This window comes from Acomys minous, assembly GCF_964271855.1.
Source record: "Acomys minous genome assembly, chromosome: 16".
NCBI lineage: Eukaryota > Metazoa > Chordata > Mammalia > Rodentia > Muridae > Acomys > Acomys minous.
The window spans coordinates 36,856,819-36,880,418 of record NC_140498.1 but is presented as its reverse complement, the minus strand read 5'-3'; the positions used below and the strand labels follow the sequence as shown (position 1 = coordinate 36,880,418).

The window sequence follows — 23,600 nt, the reverse complement described above, 5'->3', positions numbered from 1 at the left end:
TATGAGCCTATGTTATTGCAGATATGGTCGAATTTCTTCTTAGATGGAGACTTGAGAGTAAAGTATGTGTGGTTGGGATTATGTTTGAATCCTTTAAAGTCCCTGTAGCGCACATGCTGTGGTGCAGCTGCAGCCCTGGATGGTAACATACAGCTATACACGCAAGCGGGACCAGAGAAAACACCGGGCGTGGTGGCGCACATCTTTAATCCCAGCATTTGGGAGGCAGAGGCAGGAAGATCTCTGTGAGTTCGAAGCCAGCCTGGTCTACAAAGAGAGTTCTGGGACAGCCAGGGTAACCCAGAGAATCCCTATCTTGAGAGAGAGAGAGAGAGAGAGAGAGAGAGAGAGAGAGAGAGAGAGAGAGAGAGAGAGAGAGAACACAAGACGTTAGCTCTAAGTCCCTACTGGCTACCCAAAGAGAAAACACAGAGCTTAACTTGCGAGACTTTTCATCCCTAATGGCAATTGATTAATTCCTCTGGGCATTCCCTGGATGATAGCTGTCCTCTGAGATTATTTGGTCAGACCCCTTATGATTTCCCATAGAGCTGAGTCGATTTAATAGTTGGCATCCATGTAGCAACGGTATTAAAATAGGAAAACACAGATCACAGAAAAGGCACTGTGCATAGGCCCGGATAGCAAGGCCGACACAATTTCAATTTAAAACAACTTCAGTTTCCAGGAGGTAATGGAAAAGGGGGACTCCTGGGTAAGACAAAGGCTGTTTGTTTTTCTAAATTGAACAAGTGGGGTTTTCTGAAAGTCGCCACTGCTCAGGGTTTCATCATCGTTGTCCTGTTGGTTTTGTTTCTCACACTGGATTGCCATCCTTTCCGACTTCTGGGTTTCGGTTGCCTATTCAGTAACATTGTGAGCAGGGGCACTAGCAGGACTTGTGTGTGCCATCCCCACCTCCCTAGCACCTTGACTGCTTTCAGGCGGTATGCCATGGCTTGCAGGCTTCTTCATATCAGGTGGGGGAAACTGTCTCAGCTTTTCCAGGCAGCAATGGCAAAATCCCTTAGTCTGGAAGTGCGTAAGTAGTGTCCTGGCACCGGCAGATGCAGCGTCTGCTGAGACATTGCACATACACATAGACACGGACCTGAGCACCCATGTGAGCACACACGCCAACAGTCACGCACATGTGAATACACGTGCGAATATGTATTCACGCATGAACTTACACGTGGGTATGCTTGTGCTCACCCATGAGCAAATGTGAATATGCGTGCACACACATGAACCTGCATGTGACTATGAACATGCACATACATATATACATGTATTTTTTTTTTAAAGAGAGAGAGAGTAAATTTGCCTAGTGTCTCCGGTGATTGGAAAGGGAGAGATGAGCTCACAGCCTCTGGGAGCTACCACAGGCCTGGTCTCCCACCCAGGGTCCCCTTATTCTTCCTCAGTGTTCACAGTGAGCCCTGCGGTTAGCCTCTCAGCCACTTTATTTTTTTCAAGCCTGCTTGGAGACTGGCCTCATCACCGCGTCTTCCGCTGTACCCCAGGGCCCGAGCACCTGCCCTTCACACGTGACCTTTGTGGGCGGAGCAGAGATCCCCTGGGCAAGGCTCTCCCAGAAGCGCATCCAGCCAGAATTCCAGGGCTCGCACCAGCTGTTCCAGCTCTCTCACTTCTTTCTCTAGTTTCTCCAAAAATCCGTGCAAGTTTATCTCCAGCCACTTCCTGAGCGTCCTTGCGGGCTCTTCAGCGGGCTCCTTTGTCTGATATTCAAAGACCTGAAAGGCAGACAGCGAATGTGTACCCGAGGACTTTTCAGGAGGGCTTTGGGTTTGAGAAAGTTCCCTGGGCCTTGCATATGCTGTTCGTCCTGCCTGGGCTACCCACCCCTGCCTTCCCCACCCGACCGGTTCCTGTCAGTCCTTTCCTAACTAGCTAGCTGAGGACACCTCCTCCGGGAAGCCTTCCTGGGCCCGTTACTGTTACCTGGGCTGCCACAGGAGTCTGAGGGTAGCTGCAGTCCCTGAACTGTCCTGACATTTCCCAGCTGCTTCCTGAAACAGGCGTGGGTATTAGCAAGCACAGTACTAATAAGGGCAGGTGGTCTCTGCACTTACGAGCGCAGGGGGAAGCAGGAACAGGCAGGGTGTGGGGGCGCCTCCCTGGCATCCCTCCTCAGGACCTCCCCCTGACTCTGTGGACTTGTCTTCTCCTCCCTTACATTCCAGAATGCTTACCTGATATTCCTGTGCCCAGGTACAGCACCAGGAAGAGCAGTGCTAACAGCGTCTGGGATGAGAAGAGGAGGGAGGGGACGGGGAGACCAGACACTTAAACATAGTCACTTCCTTAGAAGCCTTGTCTATGAGTTGAGTCACTTGGGGGTTAGAGCTTTAATGTATGACTTTTGGGAGACAAAGTTCTGTTCTCAAAGGACAACAGTGACATTACTGTACTTGCTATGAGAATGAAGAGAGAATTGGGGGGTGGGGCTATAGGAAGGGATGATGGAGTCTACCTGGTGGGCTCCACCTGTGAGGGTGGGGCTATAGGAAGGGATGATGGAGTCTACCTGGTGGGCTCCACCTGTGGGGGTGGGGCTATAGGAAGGGATGATGGAATCCCACTGGTGGGCTCCATATATGGGGGTGGGGCTATGGGAACAGATGATGGAGCCCCACTGGTGGGCTCCACCTGTGGGGGGTGGGGCTATGGGAACGGATGATGGAGCCCCACTGGTGGGCTCTACCTGTGGGGGGTGGGGCTATGGGACCGGATGATGGAGTCCCACTGGTGGCCTCCACCTGTGGGGGTGGGGCTATGGGAAGGGATGATGGAGTCTCACTGGTGGGCTCCACCTGTGGGGGGTGGGGCTATGGGAACGGATGATGGAGACCCACTGGTGGGCTCCACCTGTGGGGGGTGGGGCTATGGGAACGGATGATGGAGTCTCACTGGTGGGCTCCACCTGTGGGGGTGGGGCTATGGGAAGGGATGGTGGAGTCTCACTGGTGGGCTCCACCTGTGGGGGTGGGGCTATGGGAACGGATGATGGAGTCCCACTGGTGGGCTCCACCTGTGGGGGGTGGGGCTATGGGAACGGATGATGGAGTCTCACTGGTGGGCTCCACCTGTGGGGGTGGGGCTATGGGAACGGATGATGGAGTCTCACTGGTGGGCTCCACATATGGGGGTGGGGTTGCATGCAGAGCAGTTGGCGTGAGGTAGGGAGGGACAGGGGAAACAGCATGCACCTGCCTCACCTGCTTCCTGTCATCAGAGTGGCTGCCCCTTCTCTGTTCAGTTAGCTCAGCTGCTGCCCGGGTCCTGCCACCCGTCTTCTGGATGGCCATGTCTCTTGCTCAGGGTTAGAGGATTGGGTGGATCAAAGAACTTTCAGTGGACAGGCAGGTAGGTGAATCCCCTCCCTATTCTGTGTCATCAGGCAAGCATGAGTTCTGATGTCACAGAGGGCAGAAGGCAGCAAAGTCCACCACTCTCTTACCAGTGCCTCTCATGTTATATGCACGCGCACACAGGCACACACAGATGCACACACACACACACACACACACACACACACACACATGCACACAGGCACACACACACACACAGTAAACACACATGTACACACATAGATGCACATATACTTAGAGAGTGTTAGGAAAAGATGCTGTGAATACTATATTTTCAGATGGAGTTTTTCTCTTTTTATGTGGATTTGTAATTATTATTGTAATTATTGTAAGTTATTATTAAAATGTGAACCTTTAGATAGGAAAAAAACAATAAAAGTCATTTTGAAAACAAACTGAAAAATTTATGGAGATCATAATAGGTTCCCACCGAAGTGGAAGCAGTAAAGTAGCAGCGCAGAAAACAGGTCTGTCCCTGTCCCAGTTCCTACCCACGGCATTGTCCTGTGTTATTGCAGTCTTCTCCAGCTTCCCAGTTTCATTTGTACTTGTGTGTGTGTCTATATTTGTGTTTAATTTTGGTTTTTCTGGTTTTTTTTTTCAAGACTGTCTTTCTGTGTAGCCTTGGCTGTCCTGGAATTGCATTGTAGACCAGGCTGGCCTCAAACTCACAGGGATCCACCTGCCCTCTGCCTCCTGAGTGCTGGGATTAAAAGCATGCGCCACCACTACCTGGCTTGGGTTTAATTTTTAACACTGATGTCATATCTGTCAGTTTGGTACCTTCCGAGATACAGAATTCCAAAAGCCCTTGAGCACCAACGATGCACGAGACCTTTGTATAAAATGCCACAGCACAAGCGTGTAGCCGACACACAACCTCTCGTGTCTGCGGCATCACCTCCAGATTGTCGGCAATCCTTAATGCCACATTAACATGGTGTGGATGGCTGTTAGGCGGGAGGATGTGAGGAGAACGTGTCCATGCTTGGCACACGCGCTATGCCTTCTGGGTACTCTTATTTATGCGTGGTGTTGACCCACAGTTAGACGTGATCTAGTGTGACTCCTGGAGTTCCATCCAGACTCTTGTCTCCATCCTTTGTTGTGGTTTCCTCTGCTGTCATAAAGCACCTTGGCCAAACACTTCTTGGGGAGGAAAGGGTTTACTTGAGTGTATACTTCATATTCCATCATCTAGAGCAGGAAGTCAGGGCGAGAACGCGAGGCAGGAACCTGGAAGCAGGGGCCATGGGGGAACGTTGCTTTGCCTGCTTTGTGACAGCACACAAGATCACCAGCCTGTCGGGGGTGACACCGCCCATGGTGAGCTGGGCCCCCTCACATCAGCCAGGAAGACACCCCAAAGGCTTGTCCGCAGGCCAACCTAGCGGGAGCATAATTGAGCTTCCAAAAATGACTCTAGCTTAGGTCAAGTGGACACAAAACCAACTACGACATCCTTCTTTTTGCTGAATAATATTTCATGTTACATAGCTGTGTCCATCTTATTTGTCTGTCTACCACGTGCATGCATGCACGTGTGTGTGTGTGTGTGTGTGTTGCTTTCTGTCTAGCAACTCAGCCCCCAAAGGACATATTCCACACATACTATAAGCAAGGCTTTTCAGTTTAGAATTTTTAAGCACGAAGGCTTTTTTTTTTAATGTTAACTTTTCATTTCTCAGGGATAAATGCCTTAGTGTGCAATTGCTAGGCAGTATAGTAATTGCATGATTGTTAACTAATATTTACTTTGTGCATAGGTGTGTGTGGCTGAGTGTTTATGTCTGCACTGCCTGGCTTCCCTGGGGGCCTGTGGAGGGGAGAAGAGGCTCAGAGCCTCTGGAACTGGGCTTACAGGCGGTTGTGAGCTAGCTGCCTTGGGGATGCTGTGAGTCAAACCTGCATTCCGCTGCAAGATCAGTAAGCACTCCTGTCTGCTGAGCCACCTCTGCAGCCCCTGCATGATGGCTTTAGAAGGAGCATAGGAGTGTCTTTCAGGATGATGGGCATTGTCCAGCAAAGCACGTGCGGCTCTGTTTCTCCATATTCTCACCAATAGTCAGTGTTCCCATTATTTTAAACTCTAGATCTCCTAAAGGCATTATCTTGTTGTCTGGAAGTGCATTTCCTAGTAGATAACGTCTTGCACATCTTCCATCTTGCACATCTCCCATGTGCTTATCTGCCACCCGTGAGCACTTGTTAGTGAAATAGCTGTTCCTGTCCTTGGCCTATTTTCTAATTAGACTGAGTTTTCTGTGGTTGAGTGTTATAAGTTCTTTGTATATCCTGCAACAAATCCTTTTCTTGGTAGACGATCTACTAGGATATCTTTCAGGTCTATAGACCATTAAAAATTCTCTTAATATGAACTTTTACAGACAAGAAGTTTGAACTTTTAGTGTGGTTCAAATTCATCATTATTATTATTTTTCTTTTCAGAATTGTGCTTTTTCTCTTCTTCTTTTTCATTTCAAATTGTGGGCTGGAGCGATGGCTCAGCAGTTAAGAGCACTGGCTGCTCTTTCAGAGGACCTGGGCTCTGCCTAGCACCGATACAATGGCTGACAACCCTGTGTAACTCCAGCTCCGGGTGATGCAGCACCCTCTTCTGGCCTTTGTAGACCCTGCGTACACACAGTGCACAGATATACACGCAGACAAAACACCCACGTAAACTATAAACTAGAAAAAGAAATGTGTTTATATAGTGCACATGTGTGCACACATCTATGTATTGTGGATGTCCTGTGGCTCCAGCAGCATTTGCTAACCGTTTGTTGAGAGCCAGTTGAGCATAGTGGTGAGGCCTAAAAATTGTTGCATCAGTCTGTGCGTTGAGCTCTGCAGCAAACCACACTGCCTCGATCACCATAGCTGTACTGCAGGCCTGATATCAACCACTATGCTGTCTCTCACTTCGTTCTTCCTTGGCAAGATGGTCGGTTCTTCTAGGGTCTGCTCTTTCCACATACACTTTAGAGTAAGCGTGTCTGTCCACAGAAAGTTTTGGTGGCTGGGATTGACTCAATCCTACTGATCTGGGAGCTCTGACATCTTTACTAGGCTGTGCCAGTCCATGAACATGGTGTGCTTTTCTGTTTGTTTAGACTTTTCTCTGTTTGTAATTAGTGTCTTACAATTTTAAGCATATATGTCTCATAGGCATTTTGTTAAATGCATATTTCATTTTCTTTGGACTTCTCTTCACATATTCCAAATATGTGAAGAAATTTCCCATATTTTTATGAGCTTCTCAAACTATACACAGCTTCTAATTAATACACAATACTTATTGACACCTGCTGTCTCCTAGACATTGCACTTGATTGCTATAGCTTTAGGTTATAATTCTGTGGGTATTTGAGTACTGGATTGTTTTACCAGCCATTGTATTTCTAATGTTCACTGTGTGACTTGTTATGTGGTAAACATTGGGTAAAAATATGCATGACCAGCATCAAACTGTGGGCTCCTAGATGCCATGGGCAGTGTGTGGTGAACACATTTTTATCTTTTCAGTTCTTGATTCATGAATTAGTTGAATGAGTAGAGCAGCTTAGGTATTGTTTTTATTTTAACAGTGAGAAGGAGGAGGCCCCAGCAAGGCTAAGGAAGGACACTAGCAACTGTGGTCATTATGTACTGAGTGCCTACTGTGTGCCAGACACACACTAAGTGCTTTACCTCCTTGCATCTTCACCAATACCTTACAAGGGCAGAAGGGCTGGCCTACTGGGGACATACTCTAGAAGGTTCAGCATCTCACACCTTTCCTGGTATAGGTCTCTTTAACTCAAAACCTTCTAGTTTACTTCAAGGAGTTTGTGTAATTTCAGCCCAAAGAGACCTGCCCTTCAGGTCATCTCTTGTTTACTGTGTGGATTTCCGCTTGCATTCTGAGCCGTCAGTCATGGCACATGACCTCTTTCCCCTCTGGTCCCACACCCATTGCAGCTGGCTCCTCGGGTAAGTTCTGTGAATTCCACCACTGCTTCCCTGTCTTCTCCTGGGTACCACTAGCATCACATGAAACTAAGGTATTTCAAGAACTGTTCCGTGCTGCACCCTATTCAAACTGCTTCACACACACCGACTTGCCATATATTGGCTCCGTGTGGTGAACAGCATCGTCATTTTTCAGGAGACCGAAGCTTAGAACAAGGAGGCCAAGTCGTCCAGTTGCACAGCCGACTAGAAACAGGGCTGTGATCTGAAATCTGATCAAGGCCAGGTCTGTAAAGGGGGGGGGGTGTGTGTCTGATTACAACACACTGCCTGCTTTGGTGCCATCAGATGCTGCCTGGCCCACAGGAAAACTCAAGCCAGTGGATGAAAAAGAGACTTGCCCAAGCCAGTTAGAGGACCTAATTCAAGGCTCTTGCTTCCCACCTGGAGGTAGGCTTTAAAGGGGCAGTTTTCATCATGTCTATGACTGTCACAGTTACTGTTCTGTTGCTGTGAAGGCACACAGAGACCAAGGCTGCTTAGAAGGAGAAAGTATTTACTTGGGGGCTCATAGTTCCTGAGGTTTGAATCCATGGCCATCATGGTGGGGAGCATGGCAACAGGCAGGAAGACATGGTGCTGGAGCAGTAGCTGAGAGCTTACAGATGATCCACAGGTGGACACACACACACACACACACACACACACACACACACATGCACAGAGAGAGAGAGAGAGAGAGAGAGAGAGAGAGGAGAGAGGAGGGGAGGGAGGGAGGGAGAGAGAGAGAGAGAGAGAGAGAGAGAGAGAGAAAGAGAGAGAGAGAGAGACAGAGACAGAGACAGAGACAGAGACAGAGAGACACAGAGATAGAGGGACACAGAGAAAGTCAAACAGAGACAGAGATAGAGAAAGACTCACACACAGAGTTAGACAGACACAGAGACACAGAAATAGAGAAAGAGAGATACACAGAAACACACACACACACACACACACACACACACACACACACACACACAGAGAGAGAGAGAGAGAGAGAGAGAGAGAGAACTGGGAACGAAACATCAAAGCTTGAAGTCATGTGACACATCTCTTCCAACCAAGGCCACACCTCTTAATCCGTCCCAAAGGATCCATCAGCTGGGGGCCCAGCACTCAAATAGACAAGCCTATGGGGGCCATTCTTATTCAAGGCACCACAGTGACTGTCCACATGTCTGCGCAGCTGCTGTCCCCTTGGGCTTTATCTTTTAAACACTTCCAATGTCAAGTGCGGATACAGAGAGGTTGTCTTCTGAGCTCACTGTAGCCCACTGAACGTAAGGGGCTGCAGCCACAGAGTCAAGAACCCACCAGACACATGTTGGGCAGAGAAACAGCCCAAGGATCATAGTAGCAAGTGCTTGGAATATATGTATGTTGTGAGGTTTCGAGTCGTTTGTTTAGTTTACCAGTTTCAAAGCTCGTTTCAGACTCTGTGTCAGTTATTAGCCACCTTAGGCTGAACTGATACAATTTACTGTAACAGCTTAGCTTTGAGGGTCATGGCGACTTGGCATTAGCACAGGGAAGAGCATGCCCACTTTGCCCAGCACCTGGCTCGGAAGAAGGCCAGGGATTAGGCCGAGGAGGAGGAGCACAAGGGGAGGGTGAATAGGGATCCAGTGACCTCCTAAGTGACTAAGTCAGGGATGAACAGGAGGAAGAGGACGAGCGGGGGAACCTGTGTGTGCATACAGAGGGCCAAGCAAATAACTTGTCTTGAAAACTACACACCAGCGAGGAAGGAATCCGCTCCACATCCAACAAGTGGAACCAAAGCAGGACTGCGGGGTTTGAGTCCCGTCTCCCAAACACACCTGCGTCCGTTCCTGCTGCCACTGTAACAGGACACTTGGAAAAGTGACCTTACATCTCTGAGCCTGGATGGGAAGCCGATGCCACATAGGTCTTTTGAGGTCACTGGGAGGCCTGGGTGGGATGAGCTCTTTTCCTTCTCCTCCTGCTCATCCCGTCTCCTCCTATCTCTTGCCGTTCCCTCATTTCTCCAAATAGTGTTGTTGTCTCTCCTGGGCAATTCGGCTCTCTAAGTAGGGCTCCAAAGGCCTTGGCATGAGAAGCTATGCAGAAAGCTGATAGGGCAGTGCAAAAGCCTGGGTAAAGGGTGAATGGGATTAGTGGAACAGAAAGGGCATGGCTTCCTAGAGGAAGCTTCTGGAAGCCAGTGGCTTCTGACTAGCCGAAGGGAGAAAGAAGGAAATCTGGGGAGAAATAAGTGTTCTTGGCAGCGACCTCAGAAATGGAGCCTGAAGATAGGACCGTGTCCTAGCCTGGGCCTGGTGCCTTGCTGGGGTCTATGGAAGAAGACTGGTGTTGGCGACAAAGGCTGTGAGCCTTGCCATCAGATGCACGGGGCTGTGAACTGATACACAGGATGACGACACAAGGGTACAGAAGAGCAGAGCAGGGACCGAGGCAGGTCAATAGTGCACAAGTCTAGTGTGCAAGCCAGTTGTAGCCCTGAGAACGAGGAGCCAGTGCCCTCAGATCTCCAGACTATGTTCAAGAAGGCGGCTAGAAATCCCATCTCGCCTGTGAAATCAACTGACTGACGCAGGTTGGCGGCAAACTCTGACGTCAGAAGGAAACACTGCACGCAGACTAAATGCGGACAGTGCCTGTGGACTCTTCTTGCTTGCCCCGTCTCCTGTGACAGGTACTGTGCTGGCTTGTCCCAAATCTTCATAGCAGCCCTGCCTCACGGAGTTACTCAGGATGGTGAGCCATAGCCACCCCCTTTGTTACAGGAAACCAGAAAAAGTCCAGTCATAAGGGATGCCCAAAGAGTTTCTGGGCCTGATGGGAGGCTGAGAACTCAGGAGGGATGGTGGCTTCCAGGGCACGGTTCTTTTTTTTTTTTTTTTTTTTTTTTTTGCCATAGTCTGGACCCGGAACTGTGTACGAGGCAAGCTTCTGCTCTGGGTGAGTGGATCCCACCAGCCTGGAGGAATTCTAACTCTCATGGTGCCTGTGTTCTACGGGCTCTGTCTCACATTCTCACACCTAGATGGTCTACAACAACAGAGAATAATCTCCGTCCAGCTCTGGATGCCACAAGTCCTAAGTCATCACTGCTGGGTTTGAAGTAATGTCTTCGCTAGGAATTCCATTGCTGGGATGAAACATCACGGTCATCCAAGCAACTTGGAGAGGAGAGTGTTTGTTTCTGTCTGTAATTCCACGTCACAGTCGGTGACAGGGCAGGGGCTCGGGCAGGACCCTGGAGACAGGAACCGATGGGGAGGCCGTGGAGGGACACTGCCTACTGGCTTGTTCCTCGTGGCTTGCTCAGCCAGCTTTCTCATAGCACCCAAGACCACCAGCCCAGGAATGTCATCACTCAAAATGGTCTGGGCCTGGATGCGTCAATCACTAATTGAGAAAATGCTCTGCAGACTAGCCTGCAGGCAAATCTCAGGGGGTTATTTTCTCAATTGAGGTTCCCTCTTCCCAAATGACTCTAGCTTGCAACAAATTGACATAAATCCAGCCAACACAACTATGAAGCCGTCAGCTTGACTGCATCTCCCAAAAGGTCCTGGGAGAGGGAGGACCCGTTCCTTGCCTCTTTGGGCTACTGGAGGACGTCTTTATTTCTAGACTTCAGGCCACATCGCTCTCACTTCTGCCTTTGTGTTCACATCACCCTTTTCTTCGGTGTGTGAGGTCTTCCTGCAGTTCTTTCGTAAGGAAACATGCGATTGTCCTGGGGCCCACTGGAGAATGCATGATACTTTTCTTAATTGCAAAATTCTTAATTTAAAGACACTTGCGTTCTTACTTTGCAGTACAGGTTCTAGGGAACAGGATGTGGAAACCTTCGGGAGAACTTTCCCCAGCCTGCCATTGTGTTTTGGGAACAGACCTCTGAGACTCAAATTTCTGAACAGTGAGAGCCTCTAGGTTACGGTTTCTGTGGGTCACAACCTGTGGTCACAATCCCTTTGGCAAACCTCTCGCTCCAAAAATACTTACATTACAATTCATAAGAGTAGCAAAATTATAGTTAAGAAGTAGCAATGACATAATTTTATGGTTGGGACGGTCACCAACTTGAGGAACTGTCTTAAAGGGTCTCAGCATTAGGAAGGTTGAGAACCATTGCCCTAGGTTGACCTTTGCCCCAGGCCTGACACCCAACAGCAGGTGGTGGAGAGGATGCCAGGGCCACTCTAGCTCCTGTAGTAGAAGGCAGGGATGTGCTACCCTTCAAGGCTTCCTGGGTGGGATGTCAAAGGTAAGGGCATTTGGGAGGGTGACCATCCCATGCTTGCTTCCTTCATTCAGCTGCACCAGAGAGGACCAGCAGGGAGACAAGGTGTCTAAGCTGTCAGCACTGTTTTCCTTTCCTGGCACTTAGTAGGCTGTTTTCCCTTTCCTGGCACTTAGTAGGCACTCACTGCCTGCTAGCTACTTGCTCCTGCCAGGTCCGTCTTCTCTCCCCTCCTGTGAATGAACGCAGCAAGTGGATTCTCAATGCCAGAGAAGCCGAGGGGACAAATGTATATGTTTACACACAGCTCTGGCATATGCTGCCTGCCAAGGACACAGGCCACACCAAAAAAAAAAAAATCCTACTGCATGCTCCATTAATCAAAAGGCCAAGAGAACTCAAGAGCGGACCAAAAAGGAAAGAAAACGTAGGATTAATTTATGAGGCGTTCCGCTGCCTGGATGGCTCATTGCACCCCCGCTCTGGCAATGCTGCTCTGCAGTGTTGCTTCTAGACTTACTGTACTTCACCATCCAGGGGCTCTTTTGTAACAAGCCAAATATGCCTGTGTTATTGTTCTAGGCCCCTCCCGTTGGTCATTGGGCTAATTTATTTCAGTCGGAATTTCAGGACCAGACACAACTCTTATTACTCACTGCTTCAGAGAGGGAATAAAAAAGCAATTGATATTTGGAAAAATGAAAAATATGTCCAGAACACTTTGGGTCCTGAGGCCAAGAAGGAAAAGGGAGGAGGTGGGGGGGGGGAGAGGGTTGGGTGGAGGGGAAAGCTGGAGGGAAAATTCAGGCGGGCTCACCTCGTCACGCACTCTGTCGTGGCCTGTCTCGGAGACAGAGAGTCTAGATGTCTACAGACAAATGAATCAACGACAGAGTGCTGAGAATTCCCGACACCTGAGTCCTGCTGCACATGACTTCAGCAGCCACCTGTGGGGGGTAGGAGTGGAAAATACTGCCATTAGTTGGAGGGCGAGAGAGAAACCTCAGTGGGGCTGTTGACTTCCAAAGGCCGTTCGCTCCCCGCTCTGAGATGCCTTGTAGAAAATTAGTGTAGGAAGGGGGCTTGAGGCACGACAGTTGAGATGCTTGCTGCTAGGTGTGACATGATGCCAGGTAGTGGGCGGGGAGGAGGGCTTCTCCTGGGTGGAGACGTGATGAAGTGGTGCCCCTGGATAGTATAAGCATTCTTCCAGAGACTGGAGGGAAGGACAAATGTCTATTTTGCCATGATACATCTTTTGCCAGGAGTCAGTGTGAAATCCATGGCTTTGCTGTTCCTGGGAACCCGGGCTGAGCACCTAGTCTTTGGCAGCCAGAGCGGCTTCTGCAGACAAGCAAAGGAAAGGAGTAGGCTCTGGGTTGGCAACAGAACTGTCCGGAGAGGCAGTGTGCAAAGAGGAAGGGATGTGTGTACATGCCCTGGGCTTTCTGGGATGGTGTGTGGAGATGGACCTTGGCTGCCCAGCTAGGCAGCATTGAAAGAAACCCCACCCTTCTCCACTGTGAGAGCCTGGGCCACAGCCTGTATTTTATGGGCTCTCAGTTTCCCCATTTATTTTGTGAGAACAATGTGCTTGCTGGTTTTTGTAAACTTATAAAAACCTAGGTTTATCTGGGAAGAGGGAATCTTAGTGGAGAAAATGTCTCTGTAAGATTGGCCTATAGATAAGTCAGTTGGTATTTTCTTGAGGGCCTGGACCATCATGGGTAGTACCACTTCTAGACAGATGATTCTGGGGTCTATAAGAAAGCAAACTGAGCAAGCCACGAAGAGAAAGCCAGGAAGCAGCATTCCTCTGTGTCCTCTGCTTGAGTTTCTCCCCTGACTTCCTTTCACGATGAACCAACCGTGAGTTGTAAGATGCAATAAACCACCTCCTCTCCAACTTGCTTTTGCTCATAGTGTTTATCAGAGCATAAGAAAGCAAAGTAAGATGGAAATTGGTTCCAGGAGTGGGGTACTGCTATGACAGATCTGACTGTGCTGTTTTGGAGAAGATGACGGGAGGTCTTTGGAACTTTGGGGTAGAAAAACCATTGGGTGTTCTGAGTTTGAGGAGCTACTGTGGGAACTCAGGAAGTAACTTCGAGAGTGGTGTAGATGGTGGAGGCCTGGCCTGTGAGGTTTCAAAGGGAAATTTGAGAATCCCTTACAAGATGCTATCAGGGCCATTGAATATTTTTGAGTTAAGAATTCATGGTTCTGGTTAGCCAGGGCTGAAGAATTAGCTGTGATTAGGAAGAGAGAAGTTCAGTTGCAGGGTGTGGTGGTGCACAGCTTTATTCCAGACCCTTGGCAGTGTTTGGCAGGCAGGGCTCTGAGTTTGAGTCCAGCCTGATCTACAGTCTACAGATAGGGCTACACAAAGAAACCTTGCCTTGGAAAACGAGAGAGAGAGAGAGAGAGAGAGAGAGAGAGAGAGAGAGAGAGAGAGAGATCTTTAAAGCAAATTTGTCTGCAAGGTGTTCCTTAGAGTCAGCAGACAGAAGCCATGTTCCATTGGCAGCCAAGGTTATATACCTGGTGCTGCTACTGAGCTTGGCAATAGATAAGAATTATAAAAAAAAAAAAAAGAATTATCTAGATGCAACTGGTGTTAAAGGAATGGAGTGGTTGTGGAGAGCAGCTGAGGCCTGGCACTCTGAGGGGCCAGGAGGAGCCACTGGTGGAAGTGCAGCCTCAGTGGCAGTAGAAGCCTCAGGATTGTCGGGGTCATAGAGAGAAGTTGAGGCTTGGCCCTGTGTGGTAGGGTCAGAGTCCCTGAAGCAAGCCCAGGAAAGGCTGTTGATGAAGGCACAACCCAACTGCAGTAAAGACCTCAGCGTATTGGAGAGAAGAGATGACCATCAGGGACAATGACAATAGCAGCTGTCATCAAGTATAGCTAGCCTGAGCCTAGGAGGCAAGCTGTGCGTGCTGCAGAAGGAGGTGCCGGAGAAGTGGAGCCGCCAAAGCCTGCTGAAGCCCAGAAACCATGCTTATGGCATTGTAGCAATAGAAACAAAACTACATTAAAACCCCCGCCTTCTAAGATGTCATGAGGACCAAAAGCTTCCTGTAAAAAATGCTACCCATAGTGGCAGTGATATCTGTCCCTATACTGTTGCACTTTTTTTTTTTATTCTGGGGTCTTGTAGAATCATGCCAGCAACTCAGGAAGGCAGAAAACATGACTTTTCCACAATATAAGAAACTGCGTTCATAATCAAGACCCCGGGAGACAAGGGTAGAAGATCTACTGCTTTTCACCACGATGTAGGTCTTCAAGATCCATGCTGAGGGTGTGAAGGGAGCAGAAAGCCTGCCTCCCTGAGAAGTCTGACCTGCTCCTCTTCCGGGGGGTCACATCTTCCGCCAAGCATATGCTGACGTTGTAACCAGAACATGCTGAAGTCCATGGTCCTCCAATCAAGAGGGGACAGGAAATCCAAGGAGGAACATGTGACACCGAAGTGTAAGGGAAGGGGGCTGGGGCTCAGTCCTGGCAGTGGCCTATGAAGCTGTGTGGTTTCCACAGTGTCTGCCAGTCACTGGCTCCCTCTGAACTCTCACGTGTGTGGCTGTGGTCGGGGGAAGCTGGACTGGAGGCCATAGGCCATAGAAGATGAACCTGCAGACCCTGTGCAGGTGCTAAGAGTGTTCGGCCTTCCTGGAAGGTGGGAGAAAACCTCTCTCTCTCTCTCTCTCTCTCTCTCTCTCTCCCTCTCTCAAGTAACCGTGGCCGAGGATGAGTGTCTGGCTTGGCCATCAGCCCCTTTTAGGTTGAACCGACTTCAATACGAGATCGAAACATCCACGTCTGACACATTTCTGAACTCATTCAGCTACTCCACCTCTGCCCCACTAAGTCGCTGCTCATGTCTACTTCCTCACAGGCTCTGAGGCCGTCAGCGGGTCTCCCAAGAAGGTCTGCGTCTGTGCTGACCCCAGACGGCAGGTCAAGGCCAAGTTCATAAAAAGAACGGTGGGTGTGTCAGCCGCTTGAAAAGACCTCAAGCCAGGTTGTTTCCTTTCAAGCCACATTGGGTTTCTGGCAGCTGGAGACAGAAGGATCAGGGACACAATAGCTGTATGTCAGAAGGATTTTTTTTTTTTTTTACAAGGAACACCACGAAACTCTTTGCTGTGGTCAGGACACTCCCCAGGCTTTGTAGACCGAGCCTTAGAACCAATTCAAAGGCACCTTTGAAGGGACTGAAGAGCAGGGTGGGGCCGGAGAAGGATGGCTAAATCCAGAAGAGGCTTCAAGAGGTTTGAGACTCGAGTCCTAGGGCCCCCTCAGCCACCCATGAATCATAGGAGGGGAAATGTATGTTTGTGGGGGGGGGGGCGAGGGGGAGGAGGAACCTGGGGCCCCATTTTTTTTTCACTGATTCTCTAGGCAGCCTTGGGTTGGCGTTCCTACAGCTCTGCTTCCTAGGTGATAGCAATGTGTCTGTCTGTGTCACAAGGCAAGCATATCAAGGTGGGGTTCACCTTGAGTGGGAGGGGCCCGGAAAGTGGAGAGTGGCAGAGCTGTTCAGTTGTCAGTGCTAACCGTTGTCATGGCAGTTAAGATGGTTAGGACAGAGAAGGGATATGGCCAGGCTCTGGATCGTACCAGATCGAATGACCTTGACCCCACTCAATCCCCACAACTGTCATCTAGATAGATACCAGGTTTTTTTTTTCCTCTTTTCCTTCCGCTTGGTACATGAGGGATCAGATGCAAACTCCATAGCTTCGAAGACTGCTGATAGTGCCCTGTGTGTAAACACATGCAGGCTACTTACCATGTGAGGCCTGCTGGAGCCCCGTCCTCCTTGGTCAACCACAAGCATCTTCTCTCTCATGGGGCTGCAGAACGTGTGACCTTTACAATACCAGCAGCCTCCCCACACCTTGGCTTGGACCTGGATTCTCATGTGACCCCCTTGCCCTGGGTGTCAGGCTTTGTTTGGGTGGGGACCTGGGTGCTCTTGCTGGCCACTAGGTACTGACATCTACCTGCCTGGCCTTGACAGCCCCTGGCTGCCATTCCTACCCCCTGTTTTCTATCTAAGTCTAGTCCCCCATGGCCTTGGATTATCAGCAGACCCTTTCTATGTATTTTTTTTTTAAAATGAGCCCTAGGAGGATCTCAGTACCTCTATAGGAGAAATGTCTTCTACCTCTTTAGAGCCTGCCCTGTCTGGAGTTGGGTGGGCCCCCATGGCTTGGACCTGTTGTCTGTTGATTTAGTCAGTGGACACAAGCCACCCCAGACAGAAGGCGGACAGAATTCAGTGATCTCAGAGGAAGGTGGATCTGTTGTCTAAGGATCTGTTTCTAGTCCTTGTCTAACGCCATATGCTGTGGGTCTAAACCATGATTATTAACCTGTGCATTAGGCATGGTGGAGGGATAGGCCCATTTTCAGGTGAGGAAGGCTGGATTTAGATGCGATGACCCTCCCCCCCCCCCCCAACCTCTGCAGGTCAGAACTGACTTGCTGATATCAAAGCCAGGATTTGAACCCAGGTCTGTCGGTTCCCACGTCTGACTCTTTCCATACACGCCCTGGGCCAGCTCTCCATGCCAGGCCGCTCTCTGCCAAAGCGAAGACCTTTGCGATGTTTTGTGTCCTTGAAGGCAAACCAAAAGAATTCCCTTCTCGCTGCCGGCATTCCAAGTATTGGTTTATGGGTTTTGGTGAGAGCGTAGCCAGGGGCCTATCGCCCTTAGTGAAAAAGATACTTTTCCAATCAAAGAGTCAAACGCGAACTTGGCTTCTTAGAAAACCACTCGTCTGGAATGCCTGCCAGCCACCAGCCGCTCCTACGGTTCAGACTGTTAAAGCTGTCTCAGACATATGGAGAGACCTTTAGGGTGGAGGGTGGAAAGGCACAGGCCTGCCTGTGAAAGTATATAGATGGCCAGCTCCTTGGGACCCTGTGGCTGGCCAGAGGCAAGCCGGCCCTTTTGTGGCATTCTTGGAGTCTCGCTGCCTCGCTGAACCCCAAATAGGCTTTTATTTTGTGAGACTTCTCTTTCATGAAACAAAAACAGCAATTAAAGAGAAAACCCTTCTCTAAACAAGTGTCTATAGCCCTCGTTTGCTTAACTGTTTCCAACCTTAGGAAAAACTGGCCTTCTGAAGGAAGATTTGGGAAGTGTTTTCTTTCAGTTTCATTCAAAATAGTTACATTGCCCTTTCCACACTTTCTGGAATTCTCGTTTCCAGTGGTCCCCACCATATCCTGGAGACTCACGGGGCAGGTGTTTTCGGGATCTCCGGCCACCCTTGTGGGGATATGCAGATGACTGTTTGCCATCGTGATCGAAACCTTCACCCCAAATCAATATGGGGCTGGAGACTGTAGATGGTCCTGGCTGGCGTTTGCATTGCAGATTTTGGTTACTATCATCCAAGGAGCAGCTGCCAGCTGGCGAGGGACTGGCTAATCCAATCCGAATGGTCAGCCGAGCTTGGTGAGCAGACGTAACCCATGGTTCCCAAAGGTTTTCCTGAACCCTTCCTGAGTTTTGATCTGAGGTTTGTACAAATAGAAGTTATGTGCGGGGTGGAGGCCAGCCAAGAAGTCTCTGAGAAACCTCCATCTTACACATTTGGTTTGAGACAGCCAGACATAAATCTTTGAGGATATCCGTCTTCCTAGCAAAGCGGCTGGGTTTTATGATTACTACACCCTGGTTAGACTGGAATGCAGAAAATACTTTCTGGAGTCCAAGGAAAAGGGCTAATATTCCCTGAATAGCAAATGCAGTCTGTCAAGCAGAAAGGAACGCCTGTTTCCAAAAGTCAGTGGCTATATGCTATCAAGGGAGGAAAGTGTGTGTGTATATGTGTATCCACAAGTGTGCATATATATATATATGCTTGTGTACATGTGTGTACTTTTATATGTGTACAAGGGTGGGTTATGTATGTATATATATGTATGTGTGTATGCCTGTATGTATAAATGTGCACATATGTGAACGTACACACACAAATATGTGCATGTGAGTGTGTGTGTGTGTGTGTGTGTGTGTGTGTGTATGCATGTCGTGAGTAGGGACAATCAGCTTTAGTTTTTCTGCCTCTGTAGTAGTAAGTTAATTTAGCCATCTCTGTGGTAAAATGAGACAAATCCACATTGCCAACCCATTCTCTGGGCCCTTTAAAAAGCCATCAATTGCAATGACAGACTTCACCCTGCACATTCAGTGTTAAAGCACCATGCTCATTTCCTTGCGCCCAGAGCCTTCCCAAGTCCTCGCTGCACGCCTGACACTGACTGGCCTGGCTTCGTCACTTACTCAGTTTTTGAGACAGGGTCTCCTGTGGCCCACACCATGCCCTAGGTTTGTCGGAGCTCCCCTTAAAGCTGGCTGGGGACATGTATTATTATTATTACTATTTTTTTTTAACCAATCTGGGTTTATTAAATTTGCTGAGAGAGTACGAGCCTCATTCTGAGAGAGGCCCGGCCTCAAAATGGGAAATTCAAGACAATGTATGGGCTTGGGAAAGAGTGTTCTCTGAAGTACATGGATGCAAAAATGGCCCAGTTTGACTTCAGGAAGGTTATCGCTACAGAAGGAATCAGCCTTGTGGGTAGACTGTCACACGCTAGTGGAAAGATACTGGGACAGTAGGAAACACAGAAGAGGACCCAGTCTGAGCCTATGGAGAATAAGCCCAAAGAAAGGGTTAACTCTAGTTTTTCTTTTTTATTAGCACATTCTAATTGCACACAATACTGGGTCTCATTGTGTCGTTTCATACATGTATATAATATATTCTGATGCTCGTCCTCCTTATCCTCCCCTGTCTTACTTACTCCCATGCCCCTGTTCCATCCTTTCCCAGCTACTTCCTGATTTCCCTTCTACCTATACATCTTTCTTTGTGTGTGTGGGACCCAGCTTACTTAATTAGGATTGCTTATGTCAACATGGGTGAGCGGTTGCTTACAGGACCATGGACAATACCACTCAAGAAAATGTGGTCCCTCCCCAGTGACCATCAGATGCCTGCACATGCTCAGGGAGGGGCGAGGCCCTCACAAAGCCTCCCCCATCCATGACAGCTTTGATGGAGTCAGTCTCACGCAGGTCTCATGCAGCCATCCCAGCTGCTGAGAGTCCAAGGGCACAACGGCCGTGCCCCGCCTGGAAGGCAGAGGTCCACAACACTCCACCACCTTTTCGCCTCTTAAATTCTTTCGTGACTTCTTTTACAATGCTCCCCAAAACCTGGAGGGGGTGGTAGAGAGGTCTCACTTAGGGCTGCACACTCGACAGTCACTTATTCTCTGTGTTGTCAACAGGCACCACTTGACCAGTTATGAAACTCCACAGTAACTCACTCACTGCAAAAATAAGCTTCTCTGAGCAAGGCTGAGAGCAGCAGCACCAGACCCGGGGCAGAAATATAAATGTTTAGAAGGCAATCTGATGCACACGGCATGCTGCCGAACAACAGCAGTGGCTCTCCTCCTAGATCCCTGACCTCCCCAGCCATGGGCTTTTGTCTCAGTTTACAGGACCAAGCATGGCTTCATTCAATGAGAAAATGGCTGGTTACTCTTGAAACTAGAAGGGTTAACTCTTTAAAAAAGACAAACAAACAAACAAACAAAGAAAAACTTATTGGACTGGGTGTGGTGGCACATACTTTTAATCCCAGCACTCAGAAGGTAGGCATATCTCTGTGAGTTCGAGGCCTGCCTGATCTACAGAGTGAGTTTCAGAGTAGCCAGACCTACATAGTAAAGAGAGGGGGAGGGGGAGGGAGTGAGGGAAGGAGGATTGGGAGGGGGGAGAGGTAGAGGGGTGGGGAGGTTAAGGCTTGAGCACAGGGGACCTCATGTAAGAGACATGGTACTCTGGAGATATTTCTAGGTGTTCTGACTAGCTGCAAGAGGGCACCTGAAGAGACAAAGCTAAGAAGGGCCTGATAAAAATAGCTCAGTAGCGGTGGAAATGGCTGCAGGATCCCAGGGAGACACTCACAGCTGGCAGCGAGCTCCAGGAAGTGGTCAGAAACATGAGGTGGGCAGGGCTGGTAAGACGCCCAGGTGCATGGTCAGCCAGCATCTCAGGATTCTGCGTGGGAGTTGTGGCCAGGTGAGCTGGCTTTCCACTCCCGTCACTCAGTCTTGTCTGTCAAGCATTCACCCAACAGGATCACCATCGAATGGTTAGGATGTGAAATGCTCCTGAAAAGACTAGCGTGCTGAAGGCACGGCTACCAGCCTATGAGCTCTGGGAACTAAGGGCACCTCGCCAGTGGAGTAACCTGTTAGAGGTGCTGTTGGTACCCCTCTGATGGCATTAGTGGGTGCTGTACAAGCTGTAGAAGAAAGAAAGGTGTGAGCAGTGAGTCACGGGGCTGTGACATGGAAGGGTCCGTCTTGCTCCGGGCTCCTTCCCTCCTCTTTCTGCTTCCTGGCAGCCAAGAGTGAGCAGCTAGCTCCGCCCCTCCCTGATCTTCAGACTCATCTTCGTTCCAAAGCCACGGAGCCAATCAGCCATAGACTGCCGTCTCTGAGACCAGGAGTTGAGATGTATCTTTCCTCACTTAAAATTGGTTCTTAATGATCTTTGGCTGGGTTGGGAAGCTAACCTAGTCACTCTGGGATGATTCTGCCTTTTCCTTTTCAGAATTTTAAATGGTAAAGTAAGCTATAGACCTTTAAAATTGCCCAAGACAGACATGTGCTTCAGTACACAGTTAGAACCCAAAGGTGAGACTCTCGCTCCAATTCAAATGAGTCCCCCCCCCTCCAAGTCATGTGTTAGAAAACGAATCCCTAAAGTGACATGCGAGAGGTAATTAGAGTTCGATGAGCTCATGAGAGAGCCATCCATGCCCATGGTGACATTCAAGACTCAAGCCACATTTGTTCCGTGTCTCTGTGAGATGTGCTCTGTCACGCTTGGACACACAGGGACGCCCTCGCGACGTGCTTGAGAGATGTTGGCCTTATGCTTTAGGACCAAACTGTGAGCCAAACAAACTTTTATTCTTTATATATTACCCAGTTTTAGTTATTTTGTTATAGGAACAGAAAACGGACACCGAGATGTCATAGTTTAGTTTCACTCACTAAAAAAAAAAAAAAAAAAAAAAAGGTGCCTTTTAAAATCTCTTTAGCCCTTCAAAATTTCCTTGTATCTTTTGATTTATATTTTACGTGTACGGATATTTTGCCTGTCTATGCACCACATGCATGCAGTGTCTGGAGAGGCCAGAAGAGGGTGTTGGATGCCTTGGAACTGGAGTTAAAGACATTTGTGAGCCACCGTGTTGTCTCTGAGAATTGAACCTGGGTCCTCTAGAAGAGTGGCCAATGCTCTTAACTCTGAGCCTTCTCTCCAGCCTCGACGGCCTTTTCTGTGTTCCGTGTTTTATGCTCATGAACCTGACATGAACTCAATTGGCATGTGTGATCTCACTCACTTGGGATCTGCTCTTTGCATTCTGTGAGGGTAGGGCACGGCGTTTCTCTCTTCCCTTGCTCTCTGCACACTGGCGGCGGGCAGAGACCTGGTCAGATGCAGGTTCAAGCACTTTGGCAGAGAGAGAGAGAGAGGTGAGAGTAGGTCTTCTGAAGATGTAGAGCTGCTGTATTGAACTGTTGCCCTTCGCCAGCTCTGTGGATGCCTGGGAATTGTAAAAATGCTGTCATGACACTTTGGAGGGCAAGGCCACAGACAAGGGGGCAACTCTTTCGTGAGACGGCTCCTGTGTCTGCGAAAGGGCAGGAGGCTGGAGGATGAGCTGCCAGCTTTCACCCGCTGGCGGACACCGGGGGGTGGGGGGGTGGGGGTGGGGGGTGGGGGGTTGGGGGGGTGGCAGCTCTGGAGACTGTCAGTGGCACACTATCACGTTAATCTGTAGAGGGCCCTGCTTGGTCCATTTGTTTCTGAGACAGGAAGAAGAGTGTGACACTGGGTACCTGTCTGTTGCAGGTTTTGGCTGCATCTGTGCATCTGCTGCTGGGGCTGCCGTGTGAGAGGGAGTCAGGAGAGCTAGGGGAGGTTGCCATAACAAATCCTTGTATAGAAGTTTAGTGAGGAGGAAATGAATTCAGACTGAAGGAACCTGCAGAAGACCAGCCACCACTTTACTTGCTGTTGGTTTATCAAGCAACTTGTGCGAGGTGTGTGTGTATGCGTGTGTGCATGTGTGCGTGTGCGTGTGCGTGTGCGTGTGCGTGTGTGTGTGTGTGTGTGTGTGTGTGTGTACCTAGGGATGGAATCCAGGACCTCACACATACTAAATTGTATTCTAATAAGCCATAGTCTCTAATTTTTCAATGCTTGAACAAAATTAGTCACCCCTTGGGAACCGTGGAGGGTTAGAGGGCTGTTTCCAGGAACCTCCCCACCTCCAAATGCCCAAATCTACAGACACCCAGGCTCCTTGTATAAAACAAACCGATACCTGTTTAGACTTTTCACACTGCCTTCCACATACTTCAAGTCCCTTCCTGATGACTTCTTTACCTAAGGCCCTTAGATGTAACTAAGTAGCCCACCACAGGGAGTCACTTAGGGAATATTGACAATGAAAAACATTTTGTACTTATTCTAATGGCAAGCCTTTTTTTTTCCTGAATATTTTGGGCCCGTAGTTGAGCTCGTGGGTTTGGATTTCTCGATTCAGGGGGTTGACAATTCATTCAGCTTACAGACACCCAAACCACAGGGAGTTAGAGGCTCACTCTGGCCCACATGGTCACTAGAGGCTTGCCAACACTTCCTGGCTTCAGGGATGAACTGGCACCAGGACAGTCTTTGTGTGCACCTGGACTTACCTACTCTGCTTGGAGGCTGGTTCTGATGGGGTTGGTAATCAGGTGGGCAAGCTGGGCCTGGCAACTGTGAGCTTTTTCTCTGTCTTGTTTTGGGCATTCTGGGATCCTGACTGGACCACCTGCGTTTCCAAGCCACAGGTGGGCAGTGGGCCATCTGTTACCTAC

General features: G+C 49.2%; 1 protein-coding gene across 1 annotated transcript; it reads right to left on the bottom strand.

Annotated features, from left to right (window-relative positions):
• Window positions 1–1,333: 1,333 nt before the first annotated feature.
• Window positions 1,334–3,402, bottom strand: SMIM23 (small integral membrane protein 23). The gene is made up of 4 exons (XM_084762325.1): window positions 3,243–3,402; window positions 2,217–2,268; window positions 1,966–2,033; window positions 1,334–1,757 (listed from the first exon to the last, which is right to left on the bottom strand). The coding sequence occupies exons 1-4, from the start codon at window positions 3,330–3,332 to the stop codon at window positions 1,545–1,547; spliced, it is 423 nt and encodes a 140-aa protein (XP_084618451.1). The 5' UTR covers window positions 3,333–3,402; the 3' UTR covers window positions 1,334–1,544.
• Window positions 3,403–23,600: the final 20,198 nt, after the last annotated feature.